Source organism: Typopeltis vanoorti, chromosome 10 (genome assembly GCF_054136105.1).
Source record: "Typopeltis vanoorti isolate ZY-2024b chromosome 10, IOZ_Tvanoo_1.0, whole genome shotgun sequence".
Taxonomy (NCBI): domain Eukaryota; kingdom Metazoa; phylum Arthropoda; class Arachnida; order Uropygi; family Thelyphonidae; genus Typopeltis; species Typopeltis vanoorti.
Window position 1 is genome coordinate 67,626,613 of NC_143558.1, and position 13,203 is coordinate 67,639,815.

General features: G+C 37.1%; 1 protein-coding gene across 3 annotated transcripts in view; it reads right to left on the bottom strand.

Moving 5' to 3' along the window:
- Positions 1-13,203, bottom strand: part of LOC150102481 (L-asparaginase-like) — a 284,609-nt gene that overhangs the window by 6,046 nt on the left and 265,360 nt on the right. For all 3 annotated transcript variants that reach the window (XR_016548905.1, XM_090398649.1, XM_090398648.1), the window contains one exon: positions 8,180-8,279. Coding sequence is in view for 2 of the 3 variants with exons in the window: in XM_090398649.1 (XP_090254775.1) it covers positions 8,180-8,279 (100 nt within the window). In the remaining variant the exon portion in view is untranslated. The remainder of the gene's footprint in view (positions 1-8,179; positions 8,280-13,203) is intronic.

Below are 13,203 nucleotides of genomic sequence, written 5' to 3' on the forward strand. Positions count from 1 at the left end.
ATGAGAGCTGGGTTAAAAATAAAATTGGAGATATTAATATCAAAATTGGAGATAATTTTAAGAGTCATGAGAAAGATTAGGGGTGTGAACAGATGGCATCAATAGCAATATATTAAAAATGAGGATTAGGAAAGAACTTAACATTGTCAGCATCCAGGAAGTGTTAACAGAGCTAATCTCAGGTGGTATGGTCACTTAAACAGAATGGGAGAGGAAAAGTTAGCAAAACAAGTTCTCTGCAAGGTTGGCAGGAAAAAGACCCAGAGGAAGGCCAAGATATATTATTATTATTATTACTACCCCAAGATCTCATGCAGTCAAAGACTCATCTGGGAGGGCCTTTTATCACACACACATCTCATCATACTGTGTCATAACCACACTCAAACTCTTTGCAGACACCACACTCTCAGACAAGGCATTCCAATCATTTACAACTCTATACGAAAAAATGTGCCTCTCACTCCCCTACTCACATCCTCTTTATACAGTTTCCAGGGATGATCTCTGGTTCACCCACTATTTTCTGTAGAACTTCTCCAGCATTGATCCTATAACAACCCCTTACAAACTTGTAGGTCTCTATCATATCTCCCCTCTTCCTCCTGTCCACCAGACTCTGCAAATTACATCTCAATCTTTCCTCATATTTGACATTCCAGAGGTCAGAAACTACCTTAGTCAGTTGCCTTTGGACCCTTTCCAAAGGCAACTGACTAATCAAAACCTTATATTTTGTTACACAACGGAATAAGAATCTCCTTACTTCTACACGTCAGTGTCTTCCACTTCATTCCCAGAAGCCTTTGTGTTGTCTTCACAATTTTGGCTGTGTCCCCCCTAAATTTTAGTTCTTTATCCACTATCACCCCCAGATCTCTTATTTCCTCAACCTCCAACACTATATCCATAGGTGGATTGATACAGTAAAAAGTGCCTTTGAAGTTAGAAATATAAGATCTGATAATACTGGAGTCTTGAGAGGTAACAGATTGATTTAGAGGAAAATTATTGATAAGAAGTTAGTAATGATGTAAGTTCAACGTAGTACTATCACATCCTGTACACCCCTTGAGGAATTTTCAGGAATTTACATTGGCCAAATCTGAACTGGAACGATTGTCTCTCTCTCTCTCTCTCTCCCCCCCCCAAAAGTTCAAGAGATTATTATCTTTTGTAACCATCGAAAACAGTTGTTTAATAATATTTTTAATAATATTATTTATTAATATTAATTTGTAGCACGTGGCAACAGTTTTTAATTGGTAAATCACCAACTGTTGTATGTGCTTTGTAATCCAGTTCCTTTGATTGCTTGTTTCTGCACAGTGATGATGTACTGTTATTTTCAGTACAAAATATCTGTATTTTCATTTCATTAAAGTTAATTACTGTGGTTATCATGTAATTTATTATTTAGAGGCAAATAGGACAAAATATATTGTTGGTTGCTGTTATAGACCTGGGGATCCAGAAGAATGTGGACACATGCATCAGCATGTTTAGCACGAGTACAGGCTTAGCAATTATCATAGGAGACTTCAACTATGGTGATATAGATTGGAAGGAGGAAAGGGCACATGGTAAAATGGAAATGGAATTTATACAGTTACTAAGGGATAATTACCCGAAACAGCACGTGATGGAAGGGACTAGGGATTTGAGAGTGTTGGGTCTGGTAATAGAATCAGAAGATCTATCTGTAACTGCAGCAGCAATTCTACCTCCGATCAAAGAAAGTGACCATGGAGTCTTGTCGTGGGAGGTTGCTGAACATGTGGAAATTTCTACTAATGAATGTCATTAGTAGATGGAAAGTGGTCAAGGATTGTTTGAGCGAGGAAGTATCAGTGTCTACACAGGGTCAGGAGGATAAACCAAGCAGGGATTAAGTAGACGATTAGCAATATAAAGCAGGAGCTGCAAAAAAAGAAAACCTCATGGAAGGAATATAAACAAGGTGATCAGTATGCCCATGAGCTGTAAAAAGCACAAGCAAGAAGGGTAACTGGTATGGGAAGGCTAAATCAGAGTTCGAGAGAAAATTAGCTAAGCAGGCCAACTAAACCAAGAAGAGTTTTTTTTTGTTACACAGCAAGTAAGAGAAAGAATGATTATGGAAAGATAACTTCTACTTGGTGCTGATGAAAGTGACAGAAGCAGAAGAAATACAGTGGTATCTCGCTAATCCGAACCTTTTTAGTTCAAATCCTCCAGTAATCCGACCTGCGGTTTGAAAGAAAAAAAAAGTTTTATTTATTACTTTTAATATTATTAATATTAAAAGTAATATTAATTATTTAGTTATAATTATTAATAATAATAATTATTATTACAATACAGTATAACTACGGTGATACACAAAAAGAGGAAATTCAAAACATGCATAATTTGATTTAAAAATATAAATCCAGATGTTGAAATTTCACAAACAGAGATAATAATAATAAATTTAGCTTAATCCTTTATCCAAGTGTAAGCAAACAAAGTTTGTGCCTGAAAATATCTTCAGGACTGAGGTAAGGTGGTACAACATTTTGGCAACTCGCAGCAAAGGTGGACCAAGCTCTCATCACTCCTTGTCTCAGTATCTCCCATAATGCAAAGCACATCTCTTTGCAGACATGTATAATGCTATGTATTAAGGTAAGGGCCACTACCCAGACCAGTTTCGACCTTTATTGAAGTCTCGTCAGTGGGAGGCAGATCCGGAAGTGGTGATCCCAAGGCAGAAACAATAGGAGAGATCATATTTACCTATATGAGTTGCCAACAGGTGTACCACCTTATTATTAAATTACTCTGGATTAAGAGAAAGATGTTGGAAGTTTATTTTGCACTTGGTTAGACTATAATAAATTTAGTTTAATCCTTTATCCAAGTGAAAGCAAACAAAGTTTGTGCCTGAAAATATCTTCAGGACTGAGGTAAGGGGGTACAATACCTTGGCAACTCACAGCAAAGGTGGACCAAGCTCTCATCACTCCTTGTCTCAGTATCTCCCATAATGCAAAGCACATCTCTTTGCAGACATGTATAATGCTATGCATTAAGGTAAGGGCCACTACCCAGATCGGTTTCGACTTTTATTGAAGTCTCATCAGTGAGATGTGCTTTGCATTATGGGAGATACTGAGTCAAGGAGTGATGAGATCTTGGTCTGCCTTTGCTGCAAATTGCACCACCTTACCTCAGTCCTGAAGATATTTTCAGGCACAAACTTTGTTTGCTTACACTTGGATAAAGGATTAAACTAAGTTTATTATAGTCTAACCAAGTGCAAAATAAACTTCCAACATCTTTCACAAATAGATGTTACGGAATGGATTACAGATAGAACCAAAAGTGAATTCGAAATCAAATCAGATGCTGAAATTATAAATATGATGCTACAGAATATGTTAGAAGACGATGATGACGATAAAGAATTCGAAGAAAAAAAAGTAAAACACGAAGAGGCAGTTGGCAGTTTTAATATGTGTATAGAATGGGCTAAGTAGAATGACACGCCATTCCACAAGATTTTATTGCTAATGCAACTCCGAGAAGAAGCATTCGAGCATTTTTTGTGTTATTTTGTGAAACTTTTTTTGTGTTGTGTACAAGAAAGTGCTATTTTTTGCGCAAATTAAGTTATGTACTGAATTATGCAATTTTATTAAATCAGAATCCTCAACAATATAGGTATATACAAACTAAATTTTTTACAAAAATAAACTTGTGTACTGTATTATTTTTTAAGTTTTACATTACAGTACAGTAGTTTTTTTTTCTATCACTTACTTCATTTATTTACAGCATTAAATTGATAAACCATTAGAATCTGATTATTTTTTTCTTAAACGCTAGTTATTGTTGTCTCTTGGGGAGAAATTCTCTAATCCGAACAAGCATGGGTTTTATTAATTCGGATTAGCAAGATACCACTGTAGTTCAGTTACTAAGTGATCATTTTGCAAGGTTATATCATCAAAGTGGTGACTTTTGCAGTTACTGAGGTGACAGAGACTGATGTGAGCATTGAGGTAGATGAACTGGAGGTATATCGAAAAATATCAGTGTGAATACAGCAGTGGGCCTGGACAATATGTCTGCTTGTGTGCTACGAGAATGTGCAAGTGAACTGGCAGTGCCTCTGACAAAGTTGTTTAATGTAAGTCCGAACTCTGGCAAGGTTCCAAGGGAATGGAAAGATGGTAAGATAGTTCCATTACATAAAGGTGGCTCTAAAACAGAAGTAGCAAATTACAGACCAATTAGTATCTCTGGAGGTAGCTAAAATATTGGAAAAATTGGTCAGAAGTAAAATTCAGGAATGGGTGGATAGGAATATGATACTTTATAGGGGGCAGCATATTTGTTTGTAAAAAGCTTTATAAAAAGTAGGTCCTACCTCAGTAATTTATTCACATCTTATAATAAGGTGACTGCAGAATTGAATGAAGGAAATGGCTACACCATGATACTGCTGGACTTTGCAAAGGCATTTGATAGACTACTGCATGGAAAACTATTACATAAGTTGGATCAATGGGAATGCACATGAGGCTGGTGACATGGATAGCAGGGGCAGCTCATAGACATCAGGTGTATGACAGAGCAGAATCAAGGCAAATGAGGGTGCCCCAGGATCTGTACTAGGACCACTACTCTTTAATTTGTATATTAATGATATAGCAGAAGATTTGAAGGGGAGGGGGATATTCAGTTGTTAGCCATTAATGCAAAACTAGGGTGGGCAATAGTTGATAAAGGTGATGTAGATATCATACAAAATGATTTAAATAAACTCGCAGTTTGGGCAAAAGATAATGGTTGTCAATTCAATGTTGTAAAATGTAAGGTAATGCACTTCAGGATGAAAAGTTTACACACTCCATATCATATTCAGGGTACTAGTTGACAGGAAATTGATGAGGCTAGGGATCTGCAGGTGATAGTGGATAGAGAACTGAAATTCAGAGGGCAAAATTGCTCAGAGGATTACTTGGATGCTGAAGAGCACATTGACAAGTAAAGATAGGGGAGGTTACATGGGTGGTTTGAAAAGTTCTTGGCCTAGACCATAGATGGCAACACTATCGGCAATTTTTTTTTTTTTTCTAAGTTGGTACATCTGTGATAAGCATCCGTGTGAAACTGCAAGTCATTCCATCAAGTAGTTAGTTTTATACAGCTGTCTGAAGCAAAAGTGTTGTCTGTATCCCTTGAAATGGATAAAATTGAGTATCGTGCGGATATAAAATTCTTTGTAAAAGAAAGTTTAATGCCAAAAGAAATTCATTTGAAGTTCATAAAAGTTTATGGGCACTCTTCTCCTTCATTTTCGACAATTAAGAAATGGGCTGCAGAGTTTAAACATGGCCATACCAGCCTTGAAGATGATCCATGTGAAGGATGACCAAAGAGTGTAACAACACCAGAAATCATTGATTAAGTGCACGTGTAGTATTGGATGACTGGCAAGCCAAAGTGGATGAAATTGCTGAGACTACAGACATTTCAAAAGAACGTGTAGGATATATTTTGCATGAAGAATTGCAAATGAAAAAGCTTTGTGCAAGATGGATACCGTGGTTGCTCACAGCAGATCAAAAATGCACTCACATGAAAATCTCTGAACAGTGCTAGGAGCATTTTAACAAGAATAAAACTGATTTTGTGTATCGATTTATTACTATGGATGAGACTTGGATTCATCATTATACACCAGAATCCAAACAGCAGTCAAAACAGTGGACAGAAGCCGGTTGTTCAGTGTCAAAGAAGACAAAGTCGGTTCCATCAGCAGGAAAGATCGTGGCATCGGTGTTTTGGGATGCTAAAGGAATTTTGTTTATTAATTATCTTGAATAGGGTAAAATAATAACCAGGGAATATTATACCGATCTTTTAACCAGACTAGATGAAAAAATTCATGAGAAAAGACCTGTTTGCAGAAGAAAAAAAATCATCTTTCATCAGGACAATGCACCTGCCCACAAAGGTGTTTTGGCAATGGGAAAATTAAAGGATCTGGACTATGAATTGTTGGAACATCCACTCTATTTGCCAGATTTGGCTCCCTCTGATTTCTATCTGTTCCCAAAACTAAAACTCTTCCTTGCTGGTCAGCATTTTTCTTCAAATCAAGAGGTGATTGCAGCTGTAGAGGGATATTTTTCAGATCTTACTGAGAACTACTATAGGGATGGGATAATGGCACTGGAATAAATGTATTAGTCTTAAGGGAGATTATGTTGAAAAATAATTTTGAAATTATAAATTCGTTTTTTCATTGTTAGGCTGAGAACTTTTCAGACCACTCTTGTATTATCCCTCTTTAAAAGGCTATGATTGGCCACATGTTGACTACTGTGCATAGATTTCTTTGGGATTGGGAGGTGATGGAGAGGATTCAGAGATGAGTGACAAAGTTGGTAACAGGTCTGTGGAATGTTCATGTATCCTGAAGATAGATTGAGGGTGTGTATGCTGCAGAGTTTATCATATCCCCTCTCCTCTGCCTGTCAGAGGAGAGGGTATATGATAGAAATTTGTTTGTCTTATATTGCTAAAGGGATACCATAAGACTGACACAAGAAATTTTTCAATAAATGGGGTAGTAGGGGCAGGGGAACAAGGGGGTCACACTTGGAAGCATCTAAGAGTGTGGTTAGTAAGGGTATGCAGACCAGGTTCTTTACTTGGAGAGTGGTGAATGAGTGGAATGGATTACCAGAGGCGGTTGTGAGTGCACAACAGTGAATGGGTTTAAGGAAACGTATGATAGGTATTGTGTTGATGAATAGAGTGAGGCTCTTGTGATGAGTATTTTGACTCCATGCACTGCCTATTTAAATAATAATAACAGATTAGTTTCTTGGATTAGAGATTGACCATCTGACAGATGCAACGAATTACACAGGAGAGCAATATGCTGGAAATGGAAAGTCACAGGGATATGTACAAAAAGACTCTGTTTTGGGGTTATTGTTGTTTAACTTGTATGTTAATGATATTGGGAAAGGCTTGAATGGGGATGTTAGTTGTTTGTAGATGAAGCAAAAGTTGGGAAGACTTGTGAGAAGTAAAGCAGATGCCATAGCTGTAAATGGGCAAGTGAGTAAGGTTACCGCTTCACTGTTGCAAAGTGTAAGATTTTATAATTCAGGATGCAGAGAATACAATGAGGTTATTTTACAGGAGGTGGAGGGGATAAGGGATATGAAGGATGATGGTGGATAAAGACTTAAAATTTAAAGAAGATACTGTTAAAACTATGAATATATTACAACAGATTTGATAATGATATGGAGAATGTTGAAATGTAGAAGTGAGGAGGTTATGGTTCTGCACATAAGTCCTTGATCAGGCATCATGTGGATTACTATGAGCAATTTAGTCAACTAAGGTGGTTTCTGGTCTCTGCAATGTTGGGTATGAAGAAAGATTGCAATTTGTAGAGTCTGGAAGACATGAGGAGAACAAGAGGCCATCCCTGGAAGATGTGTAGTGAGTTAGTAAGAAGTAGGTTTCATACATGGAGAGTAGTTTAATACATTATCTCAAAGCATGGTAAGCATAGAGTTTAAGGAATAATTTAATGCATTGTCTGTATGTATGTATGTATGTGTGACAGGTCTCTCCCAATAAGTCTTCTGACTCCAGGTTCTGATGATGATAACAATAATCTAAGGTAGTAACTTTCTTTCATCACAGTCATATCAGTGAATACAATGTTTTCAACTGTGATATCTTTAACTATTCTCTATGGAGTGAGGGATTCTCCACTCTGTTATGAATCACACACATAGAAGCAGCTTATCTTCTAAACTAAGGCAATTCACAATTTTCTCTTTGCACATTCTGAGAAAGCCATTTAGTGAATGATCAATTTAGGGGTGTGGATTTTTGACATAGTTCACTATAGAAAATTTTTTAAACTTTAATTATTAGCAATAGTCAGTTAAAAACATGGTTGGCATAGGATTCAACAGTTATCATTTCTTTATAATTTGATAAAGCATATATCTACCGAATACATAAAAAAAAAAGTTTATCAATACTGTGGGGAATGTCATGATGAGTCCTTTGACGCTATGAAGGTCAGACAATAATAGTTTTGTTTTACATATTCCATAAAAATACATCAGGTGAATTTCATCAATTGAAAAAACAAGGTTCCTAAATAACTTACTATATGCAAAGCTGTTTGATGAGTGGCATCTGAATCATTCAAATTAGCACCAGACAGATAAAGGGATTCTAACCGTTGTACATTATTTTCCTTGGCAGCACTGATAAAAAAGAAAGGACAGAAATTAAGAGTTATATTTTTAGGAGTTTGTAAGAAACCTGGTCTCTTACAATTGCTTGTTATGGCAGCCGATAAGAATTTCGATGATAGGATTATTTTCTACATACAGTTAAGGCATGCAGAATAAAATTATGTAGATAATTAATTTTTAGCATTTATAGTTTTAAATTATAATGAACATTTATCAATTTTTGAAACTCATGCACAGAAATGCCAAAAAAATTTTAAGGAGTTTCAGTTATTATATAATCACTGGAATGAATGGATCATAATAAATCTCAAATACTAAGCAGAAAATTCGACTTTTAAATATGAACATTTTCTTCAACATTAATAATGTGTTTACATTTTTTTTTGTACACTCTAAATTCCCAGCTGATTGAACTCATGTCTGTTGATAAAGCTATCATATTCAGCTGAGTTTTCAGAAATCAAAGATTGCAACTTTTAATTTCATCAAGAACAACAAAGCAGCAGGATCACCCAGCAAAGCAGATAGCAAAATGAATCATTTCCTTTCTGCTTTAAAAAATCTTATTTCAGACAGAGATAAATTGGAAAAGCAAATTATAAATTTGAAAAAAAATATTGGAAAAACGGTTCATAGACAAAATAAATTAAGGATTAAAAAAATTGTAGAAAACTTGCGATATGAGGAAGCTGAAATTTGTAGTATGGAATTATCGCTTAAATCTTCAAATGATGAATTAAATTCAGTTTGCATGCAAAATATGGAGGTTTCATCATCATTAGAATAAGGTAAGATTTATGAACATTTCATAAACAATAAATTAAACACAGCATAGCTCATAATGAAGTCAAACATGATTAGTTATATCCATTAATTAGTAATTTTATTAGAACATTTTATTTCTAATAAATGGAAAGAACAGGAATCATGACATTATTAGCATTCAAGAATGTGTCAGCAGAGCTAATCTAAGATGGTATGGTCATTTAAATAGAATGGGTGAGGGAAGGTTAGCAAAACAGGTTTGATACCAAGATGGCAGGAAAGATACCCAGAGGAAAGACCAAGGTCTAGGTGGAATGTTTTGGTCAGACTTACTTTAGAAGCACAAAATGTTAGATATGACAATATTGGAGTACTAACTGATTGATTGATTCAAAGTTATGAGTGATTGTGTAATTTAGCATTGGTGTAAAATTTGTGATTTTTTTTATCTGTTTTATCCTTAGAAAATTAGTGCATTACAGTGTATTAGTGTAGATTTTCATGTTTTTAGAGTATTTAGTATCTTTATAACATTTTTATTGTGATATATTGTCAGCATGGCACCAATGCAAGGAACAATGGCGGCAAAGGCCACTCTGTCTGATGATTTGAATTTGCAGGATTTTATTCAGTGCAGTGTGTGTGAAATATATTTGTTGAGAAAAATTAAAGAATATGTGGAAGGAAACTGGAGAGAGAGAGAGAGAGAGAATGTATATTAAGTGTTTCAAAAGTTTTAAAAGTGAGTGTCTGTTAGGTGACGAAAACACAACAAATACTGATGGTAAGATGAAAAATGATGTCATTAATGTCGAATGTGCAGCTGTGGAAATAGAGGAGAACAAAATGGATATTAATAAAGAAATAGCACACTTAAATGTTATCCTTCACAGGACAAAGTGCAAAACTTAAAAATTGCAGAAGCAGCAAGTTAAGCAGGGCTCAAAAAAAAAAGCAAGAAGCAGGTGAACAGAAGGAATAATAAAGATCGACCGAATGACTAGGAGAGGATATTGGCGACGTAATTTATCTTCCGGCCACTTGCTGCTCAGAAAGTTATGGAAAGAAAAAAAGTATCGTTATCACCAGAGAGGATAAGAGCAATGCCATGGAATATAATCAAAAAATGGATATTATTCCTCGAGATTGCACCACCCACATCTCAGTAGAGCATGATCCCACAAAAACGCAAGTTAAAAAAATTAAAAAACTCACTTAAAAAGTATTCTCCTGGCCACTGGACATTACAAAAAAACTCAAACCTTTTGGTTCTCATCTCCCCCCCCCCCCCAGATATTTGGTTTACCTAAAATCCACAAACATAATTCTCCTTCTCCCCTCCAAAACCTATAGTAAATGCCACTGATGCACCATGCTACAAATGATCAAAGTAGCTGATTAACTCTCTTAACCCCCCCCCCCCACTGGACTTAGCACATCCTATATGTAAAAAACTCTACCCATTTTAAAATCTTGTTTGAAAATCTAAATAATACAAATGTATTGGTAAGCTTTGACATCACCTCACTGTTTATCAATATTCCATTAAGTGGCACATCACTCTTAAAAAATGTTTTTGCTTCTGATATCTTAAATCTCTTTTCCTTTACCATGAATGAGCAAACGGCTGAGGGATCTCTACAGGGAACTCAGCTGGTACCGGACAAACGAACGGAGTGGAGTTCCCTGCGGACATCTTATCAGGCAAGTAGAAATAGAGCTGCAGCAAGAGCGGCAGAGTAGAGTCGAGGACCTCGATTTTCGAACGAGACTATCTCAGAAATTTGGAAACACCTTCCGCCGCATTCGACAACCAACAACGGGTGGCGGCTAATGACGAGAAAACGATTTACCAGATCGAAGAGAAGGGCCAGATTCTACACTCAACCCATGAAATACTCCATCACTTTCATCAGCAGTATATCGGCATCTTCTCTGACGAGCAGGGCACAGATGACTTCAGTGAGTGGGACACAACACGTTTTCCCGATCATCTTAGTGCCCTGCATGACAGGCCGATAACTGCAGCCGAAATAAAGGCTACGTGCAAAACGATGAAAACAAAGAAGACCCCAGGGCCAGACGGACTGGGGATAGAATTCTATAGATCTATCTGGGAATTTGCAGTGGCAGCATTAATAAACATCTTTAACGAATTCTTCACTTTGGGAAACATCCCCGAAGAATTCGTTAAGAGCTATACCATATTTATCCCCAAGAAAGACTGAGATCTCGTGGTCCCTAACACAATATATTTAATGTCTGAAATAATGTGGGTTCTACGGTCGATTTTCTTGAGTTTACAGGACGAAAAACCTGCTTGCCCGTGCCAGAGATCGACTAACTCGGGAACCGGTCAAAAAAAGGCTTGGAAAAATTTCCTCTAGTCGCCGACTAGACTCGAAACGAAGTCTTCCTTTGTGTGGCCAAGTGCGGTGGTGTGCAAACACCACATCCACTGAGCTAAAAAAAAAAAGTCTATGTTTAACCTTTTTTTTTTTCTGAACAGATAAATGGAGATTATGTGTTACAGACCAATTAGCCTAATAAGGCTAAACAGGTTGACTGAGGCCTCTTTTACCTCCTACTATCCTACTCAATCTTACATCATACTCCTCTCTTACTGTCTGCTGACCCTCAGCATGCTTTATTCTCCAAAGGCCAATGATGAGAGACATGAACTCCCATTCTACATCAATAAAGATCGAAACTGGTGCGGGTGAGACTTGGGTTCCGAGAGACTCTGCTTGGAAACAGGTTTTTGCCTGTCTCTGAGTGGGACCACCACTGAGATTATGGCTCTGCTTGGTGGTGGGGTGAGCCCGCCACTGGGTAGAGCCAATGCTGAGAAGTTCTTCTCGGTGACGGGTGAGCCTGTCAGTGAGTGGAACAACACGGAGTTGGGCGATCTCTCGAGATCATCTTATTTTTAGAGCCCATTTCACTTATTCATAAGGTCAAAACCGGTCTGGATAGTGGCCCCTTGCCCTTAGTACATAGCATCATACAGCTTCTCCAGGAGATGTGCTTTGCATTAAGGGTAAATATTAAGAATAGTGATCAGAGCTTATCCACCTTTACCACGAGTTGCCTTTACTTGCACTACGTGTGAGGTCACCAATACTTGCAAGCACAAACTTGACTTACTTGTCTTTTTGCTTACTTGGGAAATGGAGTAAAACCAGGTTTAAATAGCTTGGTATCTTTAACATATATAAGCACATGATAAAAGATATATCATCGCCGGCCTGGTTGGCCGAGTGGTTAGCATATCTGCTCTCCAGTCAAAGGCTGCGGGCTCGAATCCCACCGTGGACACGGATGTTTGTGATTGTCTGTGAAAATGCTAGTGGTGGTGGTTGGCGGTAGATGCCATTTGTGTACACGATGAAGGTAGTTCCAATTGGTGGATTGGTTGAGACTGAGGGTTGTAGAGTAGGTGCTCTTCCCTCGACGAGTCTTTGGACTCCCCGGAGGTGTTATATAATAATATATACGAGGGTTGTCTGAAAAGTTCTCGATCATAGATGGCAACGCTATGGGCAAGATTTTTTTTTCTAAGTTGGTACATCTGTCACAAGCATCCATGTGAAACTGCAAGTCATTCTATCAAGTACTTTGTTTTATACAGCTGTCTGAAGCAAAAGTGTTGTCTGTAGGCCTTGAAATGGATAAAATTTGAGTATTGTGCAGTTATAAATTTTTTTGTAAAAATTTTCTCTCAATTTTTTTAATCCTCTCCTTCATTTTTGACAATTAAGAAATGGGCTGCCAAATTTAAACATGGCTATACCAGCCTTGAAGATGATCCACGTGAAGGACATCCAAAAAAGCGTAACAACACCAGAAATCATTGATCAAGTGCACGGTATGGTATTGGATGACTGGCGAGTCAAAGTGAGTGAAATTGCTGAGACTAAGTATTTCAAAAGAAAGTGTAGGATATATTTTGCATGAAAAATTGCAAATGAAAAAGCTTGGCACAAGATGGGTGCCATGGTTGCTCACAGCAGATCAAAAATGCACTTGCATGAAAATCTCTGAACAGTGCTCGAAGCATTTTAACAAGAATAAAACTGATTTTGTGCATCGATTTATTACAATGGATGAGACTTGGATTCACCATTACACACCAGAATACAAACAGCAGTCAAGACAATGGATAGAA